Source organism: Rhinopithecus bieti, unplaced genomic scaffold, assembly GCF_001698545.2.
Source record: "Rhinopithecus bieti isolate Rb0 unplaced genomic scaffold, ASM169854v2 scaffold_31527, whole genome shotgun sequence".
Lineage (NCBI taxonomy): Eukaryota > Metazoa > Chordata > Mammalia > Primates > Cercopithecidae > Rhinopithecus > Rhinopithecus bieti.
In genome coordinates, this window is record NW_016813959.1 from 1134928 (window position 1) to 1154613 (window position 19686).

The 19686-nt window shown below is 39.3% G+C and overlaps 1 protein-coding gene and 1 pseudogene across 2 annotated transcripts in view; one reads left to right on the plus strand and one right to left on the minus strand.

Moving 5' to 3' along the window:
• AASDH (aminoadipate-semialdehyde dehydrogenase) overlaps positions 1–19686 on the plus strand; it is a 45255-nt gene that overhangs the window by 19510 nt on the left and 6059 nt on the right. The window contains 8 exon segments of the mRNA XM_017849283.1: positions 9819–10060; positions 10418–10524; positions 10989–11161; positions 11599–11791; positions 13710–13799; positions 13802–13824; positions 15098–15893; positions 19273–19552. Coding sequence (XP_017704772.1) covers positions 9819–10060; positions 10418–10524; positions 10989–11161; positions 11599–11791; positions 13710–13799; positions 13802–13824; positions 15098–15893; positions 19273–19552 — 1904 coding nt within the window.
• LOC108513504 (60S ribosomal protein L7a pseudogene) lies at positions 8283–9401 on the minus strand (annotated as a pseudogene). The gene has a single exon (XR_001880922.1). The product of XR_001880922.1 is annotated as a 60S ribosomal protein L7a pseudogene (transcript).

Consider the following 19686-nt stretch of genomic DNA (forward strand, 5'->3'; position numbering starts at 1 on the left):
GAATATAAATTTTTTTTTTTTTTTTTTTTTTGAGGCGGAGTCTCGCTCTGTCGCCTGGACTGGAGTGCGGTGGCCGGATCTCAGCTCACTGCAAGCTCCACCTCCCGGGTTTACACCATTCTCCTGCCTCAGCCTCCGGAGTAGCTGGGACTACAGGCGCCCGCCACCTCGCACGGCTAATTTTTTTGTATTTTTTTAGTAGAGACGGGGTTTCACTGTGTTAGCCAGGATGGTCTCTTATCTCCTGACCTCGTGATCCGCCCGTCTCGGCCTCCCAAAGTGCTGGGATTACAGGCTTGAGCCACTGCACCCGGCCAGATTTTCTTATTTTTACATCAGTATACTTTACATTAACCTACAGAAACAAGTATTTTCAAAATTTGGCTCTTTAAAATATTATTTAAATGTGTATCTGACTGGTGATTAGGTCACGCAGGTACGCAAGTATATGACTGGTACACAAGCTTTAAGTTATTACAGTGTAAGTAGCTAAAGGTACTAGAGAATTAGCAATATTATATGCATATCATAATATGTAAATATCTTTGTTAAGTGTTTCACTGCTGTGAGCCTTAGGTTTTATCTGTAAATGGAAATAATACCCATCTCAAATAGAATTAAATGAGACAGTGTAGCATAGTTCCTGATTGTGTGTGTGAGTCCATTCAGGCTGCTGTAACAAAATACCATAAACTGGGTAGATTATAAACAACAGACATTTATTTCTTACAGTTCTGGAGGTGGGAAGTCCAATATTAAGTCATCAGGAGATTTGATCTCTCACGAGGGGCCCACTCACTGATTCATTAGACTGCAGTCTTTTCACTGGGTCCTCACATGATGGAAAGGGTTTTATAAGGGCACTAATCTCATTCATGAGGTCTCTGCCTACATGACCTAATCACTTCACGAAGGCCCTACCTCCTAATACCATTGCCCTGAAATTTAGAATTCATTCCTTCTTTCCCTCCCTCTCCCTCCCCTCCCTCCTTCCCTCCTTCCCTCCTTCCCTCCTTCCCTCCTTCCCTCCTTCCCTCCTTCCTTCCTTCCTTCCTTCCTTCCTTCCTTCCTTCCTTCCTTCCTTCCTTCCTTTTTTGTCTCTCTCTCTCTGTTTCTTTCAACAGAGTCTTGCTGTGTTGCCCAGACTGGAGTGAAGTGGTGTGATCTTGGCTCACTCTACCTCCTGGGTTCAGGCAATTATTGTGCCTCAGTCTCCCTGAGTAGCTGGGATTACAGGCGCCCGCCACCACACCGGGCTAATTTTTGTATTTTTGGTAGAGACAGTGTTTCACCATGTTGGCCACGCTTATCTCACTCCTGGCCTCAAGTGATCCTTCTGCCTCTGCCTCCAAAGTTCTGGGATTACAGGCGTGAGCCACTGCACCTGGCCTGAGAGTTAGGATTTCAACATACTAATTTGAGGGGGAGGCACAAACATTCAGACTATGGTGTGTTATATTCATGTACCTATGTGCATATGTGCATCTTAATTATTAGTTTCCATTGTCTTTTTTTTTTTTTTTAATTGAGACAGAGTCTCACTCTTGTCGCCCAGCCTGGAGTATACTGGTGTGACCTCAGCTCACTGCAATCTCTGTCTCCCAGGTTCAAGAGATTCTTGTGCCTTGGCCTCCTGAGTAGCTGGGATTACAGGCGTGTACCACCATGCCCAGCTAATTTTTGTATTTGTAATAGAGACAGCATTTTGCGATGATGGCCAGGCTGGTCTTGAACTCCTGGCCTCCTGGCCTCAAACTCCTTAATCTGCCCGCCTTGGACTCCCAAAGTCCTGGGATTACAGATGTGAGCCACCACACCCAGCTTCCACTTTCTATTTTGATAAACTAAAATTATCAGGTTTTTATCCAGGGTAACAATAATTGAGAGGATATTAAATTTCTGCTACAAAAACAAAATTTGATACTTTGAACTTTTTTAAGGCAATGTGTTTTTCATCCTAATTCATGTATATATATGAACTGAGTATAGCAGTGTGGCTTGTTGGGTGTGAGGGGATATAAATTCTCATCTGTTAGTGAGTCATTCCATGAATTCTGTGGATCTGGGTAAGATTTTACTAAAACTGTTTTGTTTACCTGTAAAATTCAAAGAGCATATTTTTCAGGGGATGTTTGCAAAGTTCCTTGACAGATTTGACTGATAGTTACTAAAAGGGAAGGAGACTTTGCTTCTATGTCAGGTCAATGAATTCTACGTCTTTAAATCTCATCCCCTTGTTTGATGTTTTAGCACTATCTCAGATAAATTTACTTTAGCAGTTGTTTTTAACCTTTTTGGGATCAAATTTTTCTGAGAAACTGACAGAAACTTACTCTTTTCCAAGAACATGACAAATTTTGCATATAGTTTCATGGTGATTTTATTTATCTCACAATAGTTATTGGGAATATCATCAGCGGATCACATTTGACTTGGTTTGAGTAAGGAGGAGCGGTATAGAAGCTGACAGGCTGTCCTTTCTTTTGTGTAAGGTACATGCCTTTTCTTATTCTGAATTTTAGCTGTGTTGTCAGGGTTCATCTTTTCTTTCCTAAGTCCAGTTTCTTTCAAATGATATATAAGTCATCAAGGATTTTTGCTTTAATATAATATACTCTTTTTTATTTACTAAAGTGGTTGTTATATATATTTTATTTACAAATAAAAACCTTTCCCAGACCTAATTGGACACGAAGCAGGGCTCTTAAAAGCTGTCAAGGCCAGGCGTGGCTCACGCCTGTAATCCCAGCACTTTGAGAGGCCAAGGATCACCTGAGGTCAGGAGTTCAAGACCAGCCTGGCCAACATGGCAAAACCCCGTCTCTACTAAAAATGCAAAAATTAGCCGGGCATGGTGGTGCACACCTGTAATCCCAGCTACTCAGAAGGCTGAGGCAGGGGAATCTCTTGAATCCAGGAGGTGGAGGTTGCAGTGAGCCAAGATCACACCGCTGTATTCCAGCCTGGACAACAGAGCGAGACTCAGTCTAAAACAAAACAATGAACAAACAAAAAAAGCTGTCAAACACATGCTACTAAAGCTTTGAAAATTGAAGAGAATAGAATATCTTGAGTTACTATGGGAGAAAAAGGCCCCCAAAGTGAATGGACTAAGCTCTGGAGGAAATTAAAGACCTCTTTTATTTGTTTCAGGAATTAAGGAGTTTCTTGGGAAAGAAAGGATTGATTTTTTGGTTTATCACAAACCTGAAATATATTTGGACATTTTTTATTTACATACCCTGGGTAACAAAGTTGTATTATTTAAACTTGATGCCCTTTAAAACTTTTTTTTTTTTTGAGACAGGGTCTTGCTTTGTCACCCAGGCTGGAGCGCAGTGGCATGCTTACGGCTCACTGCAGCCTTGACATCTGGGGCTCAAGTGATCCTCCCACCTCAGCCTCCTGAGTACCTGGGACCACAGGTGCATAACATCATGCCTGGCTAATTTTTTAAATCTTTTGTAGAGACAGGGTCTCCCTGTGTTGCCCAGGCTGGTCTTGAACTCCTGGGTTCAAGCAATCCTCCTGCCTCAGCCTCCTAAAGTGCTACGATTACAGGCATAAGCCACCATGCATGGTCTAAAAGTAAAACATTTTAGAGTAAAATATTAGGTTGATACCTAGGAATGTGTCGGCATAATAATGTTTTCCATTTTCCTGAGTTTTCCTTAGTAAAGTTGGAAGAAACTTTAACATTCCCTATTTTTTCTATTATCTGCCAAGTCTCATTTTTGTATGTCTAGAATGATTTACTAGCAAAGGATGTTGACTTATATTCTGCCCCTCAATTTATCATTTCAGTTTATGAGTATCTGAAAAGTATTTCCATTTTTTTATTTTTCATTTTTTAGTTTTTTGAGATGAAATCTTCCTCTGTCATGCAGGCTGGAATGCAGTGGCGTGATCTTGGCTCACTGCAGCCTCTACATCCTGGGTTCAAATGATTCTCCTGCCTCAGCCTCCTGAGTAGTTGAGAATACTGGTGAGTGCCACCACACCCTGCTAATGTTTGTATTTTTAGTAGAGACAGGGTTTCAGCATGGCTAGGCTGGTCTTGAACTCCTGACCTCAAGTGATCTGCCCTCCTTGGCCTTCCAAAGTGTTGGGATTATAGGCGTGAGTCACCACAACCGGCCTCCATTTTTTTGTTTTGCTGAGTATTCATAGATGTGCATTTAGTTGTTGATTTCAAAGTTGATATTATCCTTAACACCAGAAATTAGGCCACAACATTGAAATTTGGCTTAGTGAAAATGAAGAGCCAGAACTATTTTATCCCTTATTTTGACAAGAGATTTTCATTATGATAAACCTCTTGGCATAACAGTTAAGAGCATGATTTAGGATGCCTTATAGTGTTGCCGTCATAATTTATTACTAAAAACCAGAATCTTAACTGGGACATAAGTACCTATGAGGGTGTAGAGTCATTCTACTATGTATATGTTTTGACAAGCCATGACCTTAAATCATTTTTCTGAATTAAAATTCAAGTCGTCTGTTACAACGCCATATGGATTTTATTGAGAGAAATAATTTAAAAATCTTTATTCCCATGTGACTTTTGGCTCTGGCCAAGTGAAGAGATCAACAGATTATCTTCCCCAAAAAAAGCAACTATAAAGCTGGACAAAATGGAAAAAAACAAACAAACAAGTACTTCAACATTTGGAAATCAGCCAAAGACATATAGCAATCTTAGAAATGTTTGTTTTTGAAAACTGCTGAATTTTGTGTAAAAATAGTGGAACTTCGTGGCATTCTGGTATGGGTCTGCTCCTATCATCCCCACCCCAATTCAGTCAACACACAGATTCTGTCTGTTTGAAGGGGCTCACTTAATTTGTAATAGTCAGTAATGCCCATGACCAGCTGCAGCATCTGTGGAAATGATGATCTTGAAGTAGGCCAGTAGGGAGGCCTACAGCTCCTTAGCCTGAGAGTTCAACAGCTCTTCTAGCCTGAGATTGCAGTGGTGGTGGGATAAGCATATTCCTGGCTGAGGTTATGCTGCTTGGAGCTACTCAGGAGGCTGAGGCAGGAGAATCGCTTGGACCTGGGTGGTTGAGATTGCAGTTAGCCAAGATAGTGCCACTGCGCTCCAGCCTGGGAGACAGAGTGAGAGTCCGTCTCAAAAATAAATAAATAAATAAATAAAAGAACATAAGGCCCGGCACAGTGGTTCACGCCTATAATCCCAGCAATCTGGGAGGCCCAGGTGGGAGTATCATCTGAAGTTAGGAGTTTGAGACAAGCCTGTCCAACATGGTGAAACCCCGTCTCTACTAAAAAAATACAAAAAAATTAGCCACGAGTGGCTATAATCCCAGCTACTCAGGAGGCTGAGGCAGGAGAATCGCTTGAACCCGGGAGGCTGGAGGTGGATGTTGTGGTGAGCCGAGATTGTGCCACTGCACTTCAGCCTGGGCAACAAGAGTGAAATTCCATCTCACAAAAAATAAAAAGAAGAACATATATTTTTAAATAAACAACTAAGCAGCAACATCAGTGGCCACATATATGAGGGGAGACAGACTTCATGGATTTAGTCCAGGAAGGTTACTAGCAAAGAAATGTACTAGCAAAAACAAAAACAAAAACAAAACCAAGCAACGATAACAATTTTATAAGGATAAGATTGTCAGTACATCAGTAAATACATTGTTATATCAATAAGATGTAACAATTATACATGTATATCCACCTAAAACTAGCTTCCAAATACATGAAACAAAAATGGATAAAATTGAAAACATAAATAGACAACTCAATGGTTGGAGATTTTAACACCCCACTTTCAATAATTGATTGAAAAACTAGACAGAAATCAGCTAGTATCAAAGACTTGAACAGCATTATCACCTAAATGCCATATATAGAGCACTCTATCCAATGATTGCAGAATTCTTTTTATGCACATTTCATAGGATAAGTCATATGCTAAGCCATGAAACGAGTCTCAGTAAATTTAAAGGTGACTATTTGGGATTTATCCCAGAAATGCATGTTTGGTTTAACATCCAAAAATCTATTGATGATATACACTACTTAAAGAATAATGAACAAAAAGCACATACCTATCTTAACAGATGCAGAGAAAGGATTTGACAAAATCTAACACCCATTTATAATTTTTTAAAAAGCTCCTAACAAACTAGAAATAGAAGGGAACTTTCCCAATATGAAGAAGGGCACCTACAATAGAACTACAGGTGATATGACACCATACTTGATAAAAGACTGAATGCCTTGACCCAAAGATTGGGAACAAGGCAAGCAAGTTTGCCTTTGCCACTTCAACATTCTGGTGGTTCTTGCCAGTACAATAAGGCAGGAAGGAAAAAAATTAAAGGTGCTTAACGTTGGACAGGAGGAAGTACAACTCTCTGTATATGCAGTTGGTGTGATCCTGTATATAGAAAATCTTGTAGGAGGGTGGAGGTGTATTTGTACATATATATTTATATGTATATGTATTAAAGAAAAATCTAAAAATGAAATTAATATTTACAGTAGCATCAAAAACAATAAAATAGGAATAAAGCTAAAGAGCAAGATTAGTACACTGAACACTATAAAACATTGTTGATAGAAATTAGAGACCTAGGCCGGGCGCGGTGGCTCAAGCCTGTAATCCCAGCACTTTGGGAGGCCGAGACGGGCGGATCACGAGGTCAGGAGATCGAGACCATCCTGGCGAACACGGTGAAACCCTGTCTCTACTAAAAAAAATACAAAAAAAAACTAGCTGGGCGTGGTGGCGGGCGCCTGTAGTCCTGGCTACTCGGGAGGCTGAGGCAGGAGAATGGCATAAACACAGGAGGCGGAGCTAGCAGTGAGCTGAGATCCGGCCACGGCACTCCAGCCTGGGCGACAGAGCGAGACTCTGTCTCAAAAAAAAAAAAAAAAAAAAATTAGAGACCTAAATAATATTTTGTCTTTATAGATTAGAAGTTTTAATATTGTTGAGATTGCATTTCTTCCCAAATTGACCTGTAAATTAAACACACTTTCTAGCAAAATCCAATAGGCTTTTTTGTTAGAAATGAGTAAGTTGATCCTAAATTTTATATGGAACAGTGAAACCCAGTCCTGATCCATGCTATAGAATACTACTTAGCAATAAAAAGGAATAAAACTGTCGATACACTCAGCAGCAGAGATGAATTGTATCTGTTATGTTGAGTGAAAGAAGCCAGGCCAAAACAGGCTATGTATTTTATGATTCCATTTATATAAATGGAATATATAATTTCTATTCATAATTTTATATATAATTTATATTAATGGAATTATACACGATTATTCTGATCTATAGTGACAGAAAATAGATCAGTGGTTGTCTGGATAAGGGATCCAGTTGGAGAGGAGACTTAGAATGGTACACAGGTAATTTTGGGAGTGATGAATATTGCTGTCATCTGAATTGGGAGTGATGAATATTGCTGTCATCTGAATGTTTGTGTCTCTCCAGAATTCATATGTTGAAATCTAATCCCCAATCTGTTGTTGTTAAGATGTGGGGCCGGCCGGGCGCGGTGGCTCAAGCCTGTAATCCCAGCACTTCGGGAGGCCGAGACGGGCGGATCACGAGGTCAGGAGATCGAGACCATCCTGGCTAACACGGTGAAACCCCGTCTCTACTAAAAAAAAAACTACAAAAATCTAGCCGTGCGAGGTGGCGGGCGCCTGTAGTCCCAGCTACTCCGGAGGCTGAGGCAGGAGAATGGCGGGAACCCGGGAGGCGGAGCTTGCAGTGAGCTGAGATCCGGCCTCTGCACTCCAGCCCCGGCGATAGAGCGAGACTCCGTCTCAAAACAAACAAACAAACAAAAAAGATGTGGGGCCTTCAGGAGATGACTATGTCACGAGGGTGGGAACCTCATGAATGAGATTAGTGCTCTTATAAAAGACGCCTGAGGTTGCTTGTTGGTTCCTTCTACCATGCGAGAACACAACAAGAAGGTACCATCTGTGAAGTAGAGTATTCACCAGACAGTAAGTCTGCCCACACCTTGATCTTGGACTTCCCTATCTTCAGAACTGTGAGTACTACATTTCTTACCTAGTATACAGTATTTTTGTTATAGTAATCCGAATCAACTAAGACAGTTATGTTCATTATTTTGATTGTGGTGATGGTTTTGCTAGTATATATGTCTATCAAAACATATTAAATTGTATACTTAAAATAGTTTATTATATGTCAGTTATACCTCAATAAAGCTTTTGTTATCAATCTTTATTCATTATTGTTTTACTTAGGCACATTTTTAAAGGAAAATTTGTATTAATTATTTTTATGTACAGAAAACTCAGCAGTGTACATTTAACCCAGTTTAGTGGCAAGTTCTTTAGCATTTGCCTTTTTGAGCTTGGCGATGTGAGCCACAGACTTGGGAGCCAGGACATTGCCACATCAGTGACGGCGGATCTCATCGTGTCTGTCATTGTAATTGGTCCTGATAGCTTCCACTAGCTTAGCCAAAACGCCTTTGTCTTCCAAGTTAACCTGTGTGAAGGCGACAGTGGTACAGGTCTTCCTGTGGACTAGACATCCCAGTCTTGCCTTCCCCTTGATAATGCACTAAGGGACCCCCATTTTACGACACAGGGCAGGCAAGAAGACAACTAACTCGATGGGATCCACGTCGTGTGCAATCACCACCAGCTGAACTTTCTTGTTCTCCACCAAGGTGGTGATGGTGTTAACTCCTGCTGGAAGGACAAGTGGTCTCTTAGTGGGGATGTCCCCTTTGCCAGCAGCTTTCTTCTTGGCCCAGGCCAACAGCCTCTGCTTCTTTTCTTGCTTTGTCTCTGGTCTGTACTTGTGGGCCAGTTTAAGCAGCTGAGTAGCTGTTTGGTGGTCCAGGGCCTGGGTGAACTGGTTAATCGCAGGAGGCACTTTCAGCTGCTTATAGAGGATGGCTCTCTGCCGCTGCAACCTGATAAAGAGGGCCCATTTCACAAAGCCGGTGAGGTCTCTTTTGGGCTGGATGTCCTGTCCAGTGCTGAAATTCTTAGGCCTTTTCTCAAACAGGGGATTCACCACTTTCTTGGCCTCCTGCTTCTTCACGACAGCAGGGGCCAGAGCCACCTTCTTTCCCTTGGCCTTCTTTCCTTTCGGCATCTTGGATGGCGGGAGGAGAGAGCTACTTAGGCACATTTTTAAACCCTTTTGAATACTTTTTATACAGAGTAAGAAAGGAAAGGTAAATTGATTTTATAGATTTTGTCCTTTTATCCTTAAACCTTTTGTATGAACTGTATGATGAAATATAAGTAATATTTTTGTTTGAGTTTTTTTCTAAAGCATAAGTGATATCCACATTAGGAAGATAATGTTGGGCCAGTTGGCTCTCATGCCTGTAATCCTAGTGCTTTGGGAGGCCAAGGTGGGAGGATTGCTTGAGCCCAGGAGTCCAAGACCAGCTTAGGCAACACAGGCTCTATTTGTACAAAAAATTTTAAAAATCAGCTAGGTGTGGTGGTATGTGCCTGTAGTCCCAGCTGTTCAGGAGGCTGAGGTGGGATGATGACTTGGACCTGGGAGGTTGAGGTTGCAGTGAGCTGTGATCATGCTACTGCACTCCAGCCTGGTCAACAGAGTGAGACCCTGTCTCAAACAAACAAACAAACAAAAACAAAAACAAGAAGATAATGTTGTACCAGTAGTTTTCCAAATGGGATTTCCCATTTGATAAACACAGCCTTAATTTCCATGTGGGCTCTAAAACTTTGAAATAATAACTACAGTGCTTACCTTTTTAAAGAAGTGAAGGGAAATAAATAAATTATTTTTAATGTATCTACAGGCAACACCAACATTGCTTAGAAGATTTGGATCTAAGCTTATCAAGTCAAATGTTTTGTCAGCCACTACTTCTCTTCGAGTATTAGCCCTTGGTGGTGAAGCGTTTCCATCATTGACAGTTCTTAGAAGCTGGAGAGGAGAAGGCAATAAAACACAAATATTTAATGTTTATGGTATCACAGAGGTATCAAGTTGGGCAACCATTTATAGGATTCCAGAGAAGATTCTTAACTCTACTTTAAAGTAAGGGTCTTCATTATACTATGTATTTCTAGGATCTTAACACTGACAGTGTTTTTGGTTTTGATAGGCGCTGGGGTAATAATTTTAGAAACATGATTGTATCTGATATTTTAAGTTGGGAATCCAGAACCTTCCTTACTATAGCTGGTGCCAAGATACTGCTACAGATTTTCGTACTAAATAGTAATGAATAACATATATGATTACCTTTCCACCTAACCTTTTCCTCTTGTCAGTCTTTGAATTATAGCATAACAAACTTTTTTTCTTTATTTGGTACAGTATGATTTAAATATATTGGAAAATACTCTATTCAAATGAAAAATTTTAAATCTGTTCTGGATCTTATTTTCATAGATGTGAATTGCCTGTACAACTGGGATTTCCACTTCTTGGAACAGTAGTTGAAGTCAGAGATACTAATGGCTTCACAATTCAGGAAGGCAGTGGCCAAGTATTTTTAGGTTGTTTTATATTTGTTGATTGGGAATTTTTTTTTTCAAGAAAAATGGTCTGATGTGTTAATTTTATTCCTTTCCTCTTTTCTTTTGTCTAGCTCATGCTTTTCAGTGATAATTTTAATCTCATTCATATAGTCATGAAATACCAAATGTTACAATAATTATTTCAGATAATAATGTCTAATACATTAATAAAAGTAATTTTAGAAACTGTAACTTGAACCTTCATATTTATATTATCAGTAGTCTAAGAATTTTTAAATCTATAAATTTTAAGAAATAAATTTCATTTTATCTCTTTGTTTATTCAAGTCTAGTTTTATGAGATAACATTTTAAAATGAGCCCCTCTTTCAGTATTTAAATTTTGGAACTTAGTCACCAGACTTTTAGAGATGTTGTTGATTTTACAGTTTTTAATATATTTCCCTTGAATTTTTATGACATTGGTGTTTATGTCTTGGGAAGGTGGCAGAAACAGAGTGTGTTTTCTTGATGACGAAGTGACAGTGCCACTTGGCACAATGCGAGCTACAGGAGACTTTGTGACTGTGAAAGATGGAGAGATTTTTTTTTTGGGACGAAAAGACAGTCAGATCAAACGTCATGGCAAACGTCTTAACATTGAACTTGTGCAACAGGTAGAACTATTTAAATATTGACTATCTATTAATATATGTAAATATTAGAAGCAGCTACCACCAATTTTCTGTGCTGGGGTCTCTATTATTTACACCTGACATTTTTGTGTTAGTGATGAATTACAATAAAAGGTATGAATAATTCGGGGTGCCCCTTATCCTCAGCATGAAGAGATGGTTATTCTTTAAATAAGTGACAAATTGGATTTTAATATTTGCGAAATTAAACTGGCTTATTTTGCTTTAGGACTTACTATTTTGAAAAATATTATGAACCTTATGTGCAAGTAATAGTAACAGTAGCAAAGCAATTTTTTAAAAAATCTCCAGTATATTCCAACATTTAATTCAGCTGTTTTCAGACATTAAAAAGTAAGCTTTTAGGAAGCTTGTTTGTAAATATCCTCATTGGCAAATTGGGATAATCTCTCTTATAGGTTGCTGAAGAGCTTCAGCAAGTGGAGTCTTGTGCAGTTACATGGTATAATCAGGAAAAATTAATTCTCTTCATGGTGTCTAAAGATGCTTCAGTAAAAGAATACATCTTTAAAGAACTGCAGAAATATCTTCCAAGTCATGCAATCCCGGATGAGCTTGTATTGATTGATTCTCTACCATTTACATCCCATGGTAAAGTAATTTAAAGCAGATATGTTTCAGTGCCAAATAATACTAATTGTATTCATAACTAGCTTAATGATCACATAAATCTTTATTGTTTTTGTAAATGGTACTAGCATTTATTATGATAGACCCTCTTTTGAACACTGTATAATTAATTCATTTTATCTTCAGAAAATCCTGTGGATAGGTGGTATTATTCCTATTTACAGATGAGGAAAATAAGGCTTAAAGAGGTTAAGTAATTCGGTGGGGCATAGTGGTGAGCGCTTGTAGTTTCAGCCATTCAGGGAAGCTAAAGTGGAGGATGACTTGAGGCCAGGAGTTTGAGGGTACAGTATGCTCTGTTTGTGCCTGTAAATAACTACTGTACTCCAGACTTGGCAACATCTAAAAAAGAGGTTAAGTAATTTTCCAAAAATCATTTTGCTAGTTAGTGGTTATATTAGTATAGTAGTCAGGGTTCTCCAGAAACAGAACCAATATATAGATATATAAAAGATTTATTGTCAGGAATTGGCCCGTGCATTTATGGAAGCTAAGAAGTGTAATCTCCCTTTGGCAAACTGGAGACTCAGGAAAGTCAGTGCTGTATTCAGTCTGTGTCCTAAGGCCTGAGAATCAGGGAAGCTGATGATGTAAATCCCTGTTTGAGGACAGGAGGAGATGAGATGTCCTAGCTTAAGCAGTGACACAAAGAGGGTGCATGCCAGGTGTGGTGACTCACGCCTGTAATCCCAGCACTTTGGGATGCCAAGGCAGATGGATCACTTAAGGTTGGGAGTTTGAGACCAGCCTGCCCAAAATGGTGAAACCCTGTCTCTACTAAAAATACAAAAAACATTAGCCGAGTGCAGTGGTGCACGCCTGTAGTCCCAGCTACTTGAGAGGCTGAGGTGGGAGGATCGCTTGAGCCCAGGAGGAGGAGGTTACAGTAAGCCAAGGTTGCACCACTGCACTCCAGCCTGGGCAACAGAGTGAGACTCCGTCTCAAAAAAGAGAAAGAAAAAGGGTGCAAATTCTTCCTTTCTCTGCCTTTTTTTCTATTTTGGCCCTCAACAGTTTGGATGATGCCCAATCTACTTTACTGAGTCCTTAATTAGATTCATATACTAATCTCATCCCGAAGCACCCTCACAGACCCAGTCAGAAAAATGTTTAATCTGGGCACCCTGTGGCCCACTCACATTGACACATACAATTAACCTACACAGTGGTAGAATTGATATTCTGTCTAGGACTGTTTTTTATTTTAATTTTACTTTTATTATTGTTTGTTTTGTCTGTCTAGCACTGTTTGACTTCAAAATATATAATCTTAATCACCATATTATATTGCCTTCCCAATTTCATTTTTATTTAATATATACTTCAAAATGCAGTAATTGCTCTATTTCTTTAACTCTTGAAACAGAGATAAATTGGATAAATATTAGCTCCTTGTTTTCTTTTTCTTTCTTTTTTTTTGGAGACAGGGTCTCACTTCTTCACCCAAGCTGGAATGCAGTGGGCGATCAGGGCTCACTGCCGCAGTCTCAACTTCCTGGGTTCAAGTGATCCTCCCATCTAAGCCTCCTGAGTAACTAGAACTACAGGCCAATTTTTAATTTTTTTTGTAGAGACAGGGTCTTGCTGTGTTGCCCAGGCTAGTCTTGAACACCTAGCCTCAAGCGATCCTCCCACCTCAGCCTCCCAAAGTGTTGGGGTTACAGGATTGAGCCACTATGCCTGGCCTGTTTCTCATCTATTTCTCTCTACATTCTTGGTAGCATCAGACAACTTTTTAGAATTCATTGTCGACAACAAACTCTTTATACAATTTCTGTGTTGTACAAAAAAAAAATGTGTATGGCTAATGAATATATAAAGGCTTTGAGTGAAATTTTAAAATGTTTTAAAACATTTGTTATTTCTCTTTTATATTAAGGCAAAATTGATGTTTCTGAGTTAAACAAGATATATTTAAACTACCTAAACTTGAAGTCTGAGAATAAACTCAGTGGGAAAGAGGACCTTTGGGAAAATTACAGTATTTGTGGAAGGTACAATTTTAAGTTACAAAATTATTATTATAAGGAGGTCATTTTATATCTTTAGGGAATGCTATCATCCTAACAAGTTGGATAAAATTTTCTGAGAATGTTATTGCTACCCAGATGTTAGGTATTACGGCTTCATTTATCCAATTTGTATTAAAATGAAGGTTAGGTTCTCTACTGTAAGACTAGATTAAGTTCCCCATGAAGAAATTTATTGAAAGTGAAGTAGTCATAAAAGGCACAAGTAGACAAAACCTGTTTTGACATAACTTTTCTCTAAGAGGATCGGTGGAATGTAGTAACACTCTTGTCAGAGCTGAGAAAATAGCCAAATCTTGCTATAGCACAGTGTGTTGTCTGTTAGGCTTAGGGCTTACATCATTATTCCAAAAGAACTTTCAGTAACAATATGTATTTCTACTTGAGAGAATTTTTTAAATATATCTCAATAAATTAATAAATTTTCTTAAATAAAATACAGATTTTTCACTTCTAAAGGGTTCTGAAAAGAGGATGTAATTGTGTAGCCTTATCTAAAATAGAGGGTATCTAAGATAAAAGTCTCATCTACTTCATTTTTAGATTCTTGGAAAGTAATTTTGATTTATATGAAGCAACCAAAGACAAATTATTCCCATATTATAGAAATACTGGCTATTGGTATCTTGTGGGCTTTATAATTAATAAATCAGATGTTTTTGTCCCAATTTTATGGGTAAGAAAACAGCTCTAAAGGGAAGTATATTTTGTACTTTTAGAGTGAATTTGTGACAAAATTGGTAGCACAGTGATCTCCTTTAGCATAAATAAAATAATTTAAAACTTTATTTTATTATTAAAAGTATTTATTTTATATTTATAATTGTTATTATTATTATTTTTGAGACAGAGATTTACTCTGTTGCCCAGGTGGGAGTGCAGTGGCACAATCTTGGCTCACTGCAACCTCCACCCCTGGCTTCAAGTGTTTGTCCTGCCTCAGCCTTCTCAGTACCTGAGATTATAGGTGGGTACCACCACGCCCAGCTAATTTTCATGTTTTAGTGGAGATGGGGTTTCACTGTGTTGGCCAGGATGGTCTCGAACTCCTGACCTCAGGTGATCCACCCACCTCAGCCTCCCAAAGTACTGGGATTACAGGTGTGAGCCACTGTGCCCAGCCTATATTTCTAATTATTAATGTAGGTACTCTCATCTCTCTATATTACCTGTAAATGTTGAAGTCTTTTGATTTTAGACCTTTACGTCACATATTTCTCTATTCTCTCATCTGTAGTCTACTCTGAATCTCCCGGAAGATCTTTTGAAGGTTCCTGATGAGTCACTCTTCTTAAATAGTGGTGGAGATTCCTTAAAGTCCATCCGGCTCCTCAGTGAAATTGAAAAACTTGTTGGTACATCAGTGCCTGGGCTTCTGGAAATTATTCTCAGCAGTTCCATTTTAGAGATTTATAATCACATTCTTCAAACAGTGTTTCCAGATGAAGATGTGACATTCAGGAAGAGTTGTGCCACAAAAAGGAAACTCAGCGACATTAATCAAGAGGAAGCCAGTGGAACATCTTTACATCAGAAAGCTATCATGACTTTAAGTTGCCACAATGAGATTAATGCTTTTGTTGCACTGAGCAGGGGGAGTCAAATTTTGTCTCTGAATACCACTACGTTTTCAACAAAGTTAGGACATTGCTCTTCAGCCTATCCTTCTGATTCAATTTCACAGACCAACATTCAAAATGTGAAAGACTTAAATTCTCCAGTTCTTATTGGGAAGTCAAAAGATCCATCCTATGTTGTGAAAGTTTCTGAAGAGGGGAAACCTGCGATAGGGACTCAGAAAATGGAGTTACATGTGAGGTGGAGGTCAGACACAGGCAAGTGTGTAGATGCCTCACCGCTGGTTGTAATACCCACTTTCGATAAGTCATCTACAACTGTGTACATTGGTTCCCATTCTCATAGAATGAAGGCAGTTGACTTTTACTCTGGGAAGGTGAAATGGGAACAGCTTTTGGGAGATCGAATTGAATCCTCAGCATGTGTATCTAAGTGTGGAAACTTTATTGTGGTGGGTAAGTTTTTAAATTTGAAGTTTGTGGAGTTAAATTGAATTACCATACAATAATCTTCATAGGCACAAGTTAAATTTTTAAAAAATCTATGTATGATGGGTTTGGTTGCTGTCAAAAAATAATAGTCAACCCTGTGCTGTTTAACAATGTGGGCCTCTTGAAAGGAAGTGCATCAAAGAATTCATGGACTTTTTTTTTTTTTTGAGACGGAGTCTGGCTCTGTCACTTGGGCTGGAGTGCAGTGGCGTGATCTCCGTTCACTGCAACCTCCGCCTCCTGGGTTCAAGTGATTCTCCTGCCTCAGCCTCTTGGGTAGCTGGGACTACAGGCACACGCCACCACGACCAGCTAATTTTTGTATTTTTAGTAGAGTTGGAGTTTCACCATGTTGGTCAGGCTGGTATTGAACTCCTGACCTTGTGATCCACCCGCCTTGGTGTCCCAAAGTTCTGGAATTACAGGTGTGAGCCACTTCGCCTGGCCTCCTGGACATATTTTAAAACCACCAGAATCTTTATCAAGCTTTTGGGAGAATTAAATGAGATAATTGTTTATGAATCCATTGGTGCCTTGCTAGGAATATGCCACCACACCTGGCTAATGTTTGAATTTTTTGTAGTTAGAGTTTCTGCAGGTTGCCCAGGCTGATCTCAAACTCCTGGGCTCAAGCGATCCACCTACCTCAGCCTCCCTACAGGCGTGAGCCACCATGTCTGGCAAGCATTTTTTCAAAGTGCTCATTAAGTGTTAGCTACTACCTGCTGCTCAGTTTCATTAAGCTATAGGTGACTTTATTAGGAATATGGGGGTCCTGGGTATACTATCTTCCCCTGACTACAACTCTCTTTTTACTCTCCCAGAAATGTTAGGTTTCATTTTATATGCTCATGGAATCTTCATCAAAACTTTTCAGACTAAAGGCTTAGGAATAACTTTTCCTACTTGTGCTATCCTAGGAGCAATCTACTTGAATCTGAATTTGATTCTTCCTTCTTCCCCTTTAAACAACAGCATTTTAAAAATTATACTACAGTTGGCCGGGCGCGGTGGCTCAAGCCTGTAATCCCAGCACTTTGGGAGGCCGAGACGGGTGGATCGCGAGGTCAGGAGATCGAGACCATCCTGGCTAACACGGCGAAACCCCGTCTCTACTAAAAAATACAAAAAACTAGCCGGGCGAGGTGGCGGGTGCCTGTAGTCCCAGCTACTTGGGAGGCTGAGGCAGGAGAATGGCGTAAACCCGGGAGGCGGAGCTTGCAGTGAGCTGAGATCCGGCCACTGCACTCCAGCCTGGGCGACAGAGCGAGACTCCGTCTCAAAAAAAAAAAAAAAAAAAAAAATTATACTGCAGGACACTTTCAGTAATACAGCTGAAGGATAAGAAACTGCTGAATTGTTTCCCAAAGTGACTAAACTGTTTTGCGTTTGCACCATCGATGTGTGAAGGTCCAGTTGCACCACATTCTTGCTAGTACTTGGTATTGTCAGCTTTAATTTTTTTTTGTTATAGCCATTGAAATAATCATGAGTGGTGTTTTATTGTGGTTTTAATTTGCCTTTCCCTAGTGACTAGTGATGTTGAACATCTTTTTTTTTTTTTTTTTTTTTTTTTTTTTTTTTTTCCTTTTTTTGAGACAGGGTCTTGCTCTGTCACCCAGGCTGGAGTACAGTGGCGTGATCATGGCTCACTACACCCTCGAACTCCTGGGCTAAGATGATCCTCCCACCTCAGCCTCTGGAGTAGCTGGGACTACAGACATGCACCACCACACCTGGTTAATGTTTGTAACTTTTGTAGAGACAGAGCTTCTGCAGGTTGCCCAGGCTGGTTTCAACCTCCTGGGCTCAAGCGATCTGCCCACCTCAGCCTCCCAAAGTGCTGGGATTACAGACCTGAGCCACCATGTCTGGTGAGCACCTTTTCATAAGCTCTTTTGCTATCTGTATATCTTTTATGAAGTGTCTATTGAAATCTTTTTCCCATTTTTAAGTTTTTTAAATTGAGTTTTAAGAATTGTTTTATGTATTCTGAATACAAATAATTTATCAGATATATGTTTTGCATGTTTTCTCTCAGTCTGGGGCTTGTGTTTTATTCTCTTAGCATAGTGACATAGTGTCTTTTGAAGAGGAGTCCTTTATTTTGATGAAGTCCATTTTAATTTTTTTAATGGGTCATGCTTTCAGTGTCATCTTAGCGATCTTTGCCTAACCGAAGTTCAAAAAATTTTCTTCTGTATTGTCTTTTGGAATTAAACTGAATTGACAGAAATCTTTACCCAGGTGAGTTCTGGGGTGCTCTACTATGTAGGACATTTCTCTTTGTCATCTCTGAGCTGGTCACTACTCTCTTGCTACTAACTAATAACTGCCAGGGGAAAAAAAAGCATAAAAAGTACATTGGGAATTGGGTCTCAAATGAGTGGCAGTGGCCATAGGCAGAGCCATCTAGAGAGTGGACATCAATGAAATTGCCCTAAATAGCTGTCCCCAAATTCTACTTCTCTTGATTTTCATGATCTCCAGGGAATTCAGTGACCTTCACTTTGTAAATTTGAACAATCTCTACTTCCGGCTAGGTTATTTTGACTACACCAAGGTCAAGGACTCCTGCCCTGTCTTCTCATCCATAGCAGCAATTTGGGAAAAGTAGTTTAGTTGTTAAGAGCATAGGCTCTAGAGCTTGACTTCTTAGATTCAAATCTTGGTTCTGCCACATAATGAACTGTGTAATTTTTCCCCAGTAATTTAGTCTCTCTGTGCTTCAATTTTATCATCTATAAAATGTGGTTATAATAGTACTTACTTCACTGTGAGGATTAAATGAATAGATGTAACATACTTAGAATAGCACCTGACACATAGTAAATGCTCAATGAACATTGACTGTTAATGTTAGCACTTCTTAAACACCTTCTATGCACTGGGCATTTATTCACATTATCTGAATTGTCACAATAACCCTGGAAGTAGATGACTCCACATTCTGCAGATGAATAATTTGGGACTTAGCAACACTGGGTGATTTAAATGCCCACTGATAGTTGTGATGAAATCTGAATCCAGATGTATCAAAACTCTCTCTCCACCACAGTGTGCTTTATTATTTTTTCAGTAGTGAAGCACTTTTTACAAATAAGTATGTAAAAAAATTAGTGAAGTACTTTTAAAAGACAAGATATATCTACTAAATAGATATTTTACACAAGTGATTACTAATTCAGTTTCTGCTTTACATTGCTAAAATGTAAGCCAGATAAGCTGATCATAGAGCCTATGTATAAGAGGAGGACTGAATATAAATAGCATGATATAGGCTAAAGAATTATTTTCCAGTAATATATCTATATCAAATCTTTTGTGCTTTGTTTCTTGGCAGGCTGTTATAATGGATTAGTTTATGTTCTGAAAAGTAATAGTGGAGAAAAATACTGGATGTTTACTACTGGAGATGCTGTCAAAAGCTCAGCAACCATGGATCCAACCACAGGACTCATTTACATTGGATCTCATGACCAGCATGCATATGCTTTAGATATTTATGTAAGAATTCACCTCAAATTAACTGGGCATGGTGGCACATGCCTGTAATGGTAGCTACTCCAGAGGCTGAGGTGGGAGGATTGGGTGAACCTGGGAGGTGGAGGTTACAGTGAGCCAAGATTGTGACAATATTCCAGCCTGGGTGACAGAGTGAGACTGTATCTCAAAAAAAAAAAAAAAAAAAAAAAAAAAAAATATCTCTAAAAGACAATGCTTTTTTCTAGAGTGGGCAAATCCGAAGACACAAAGT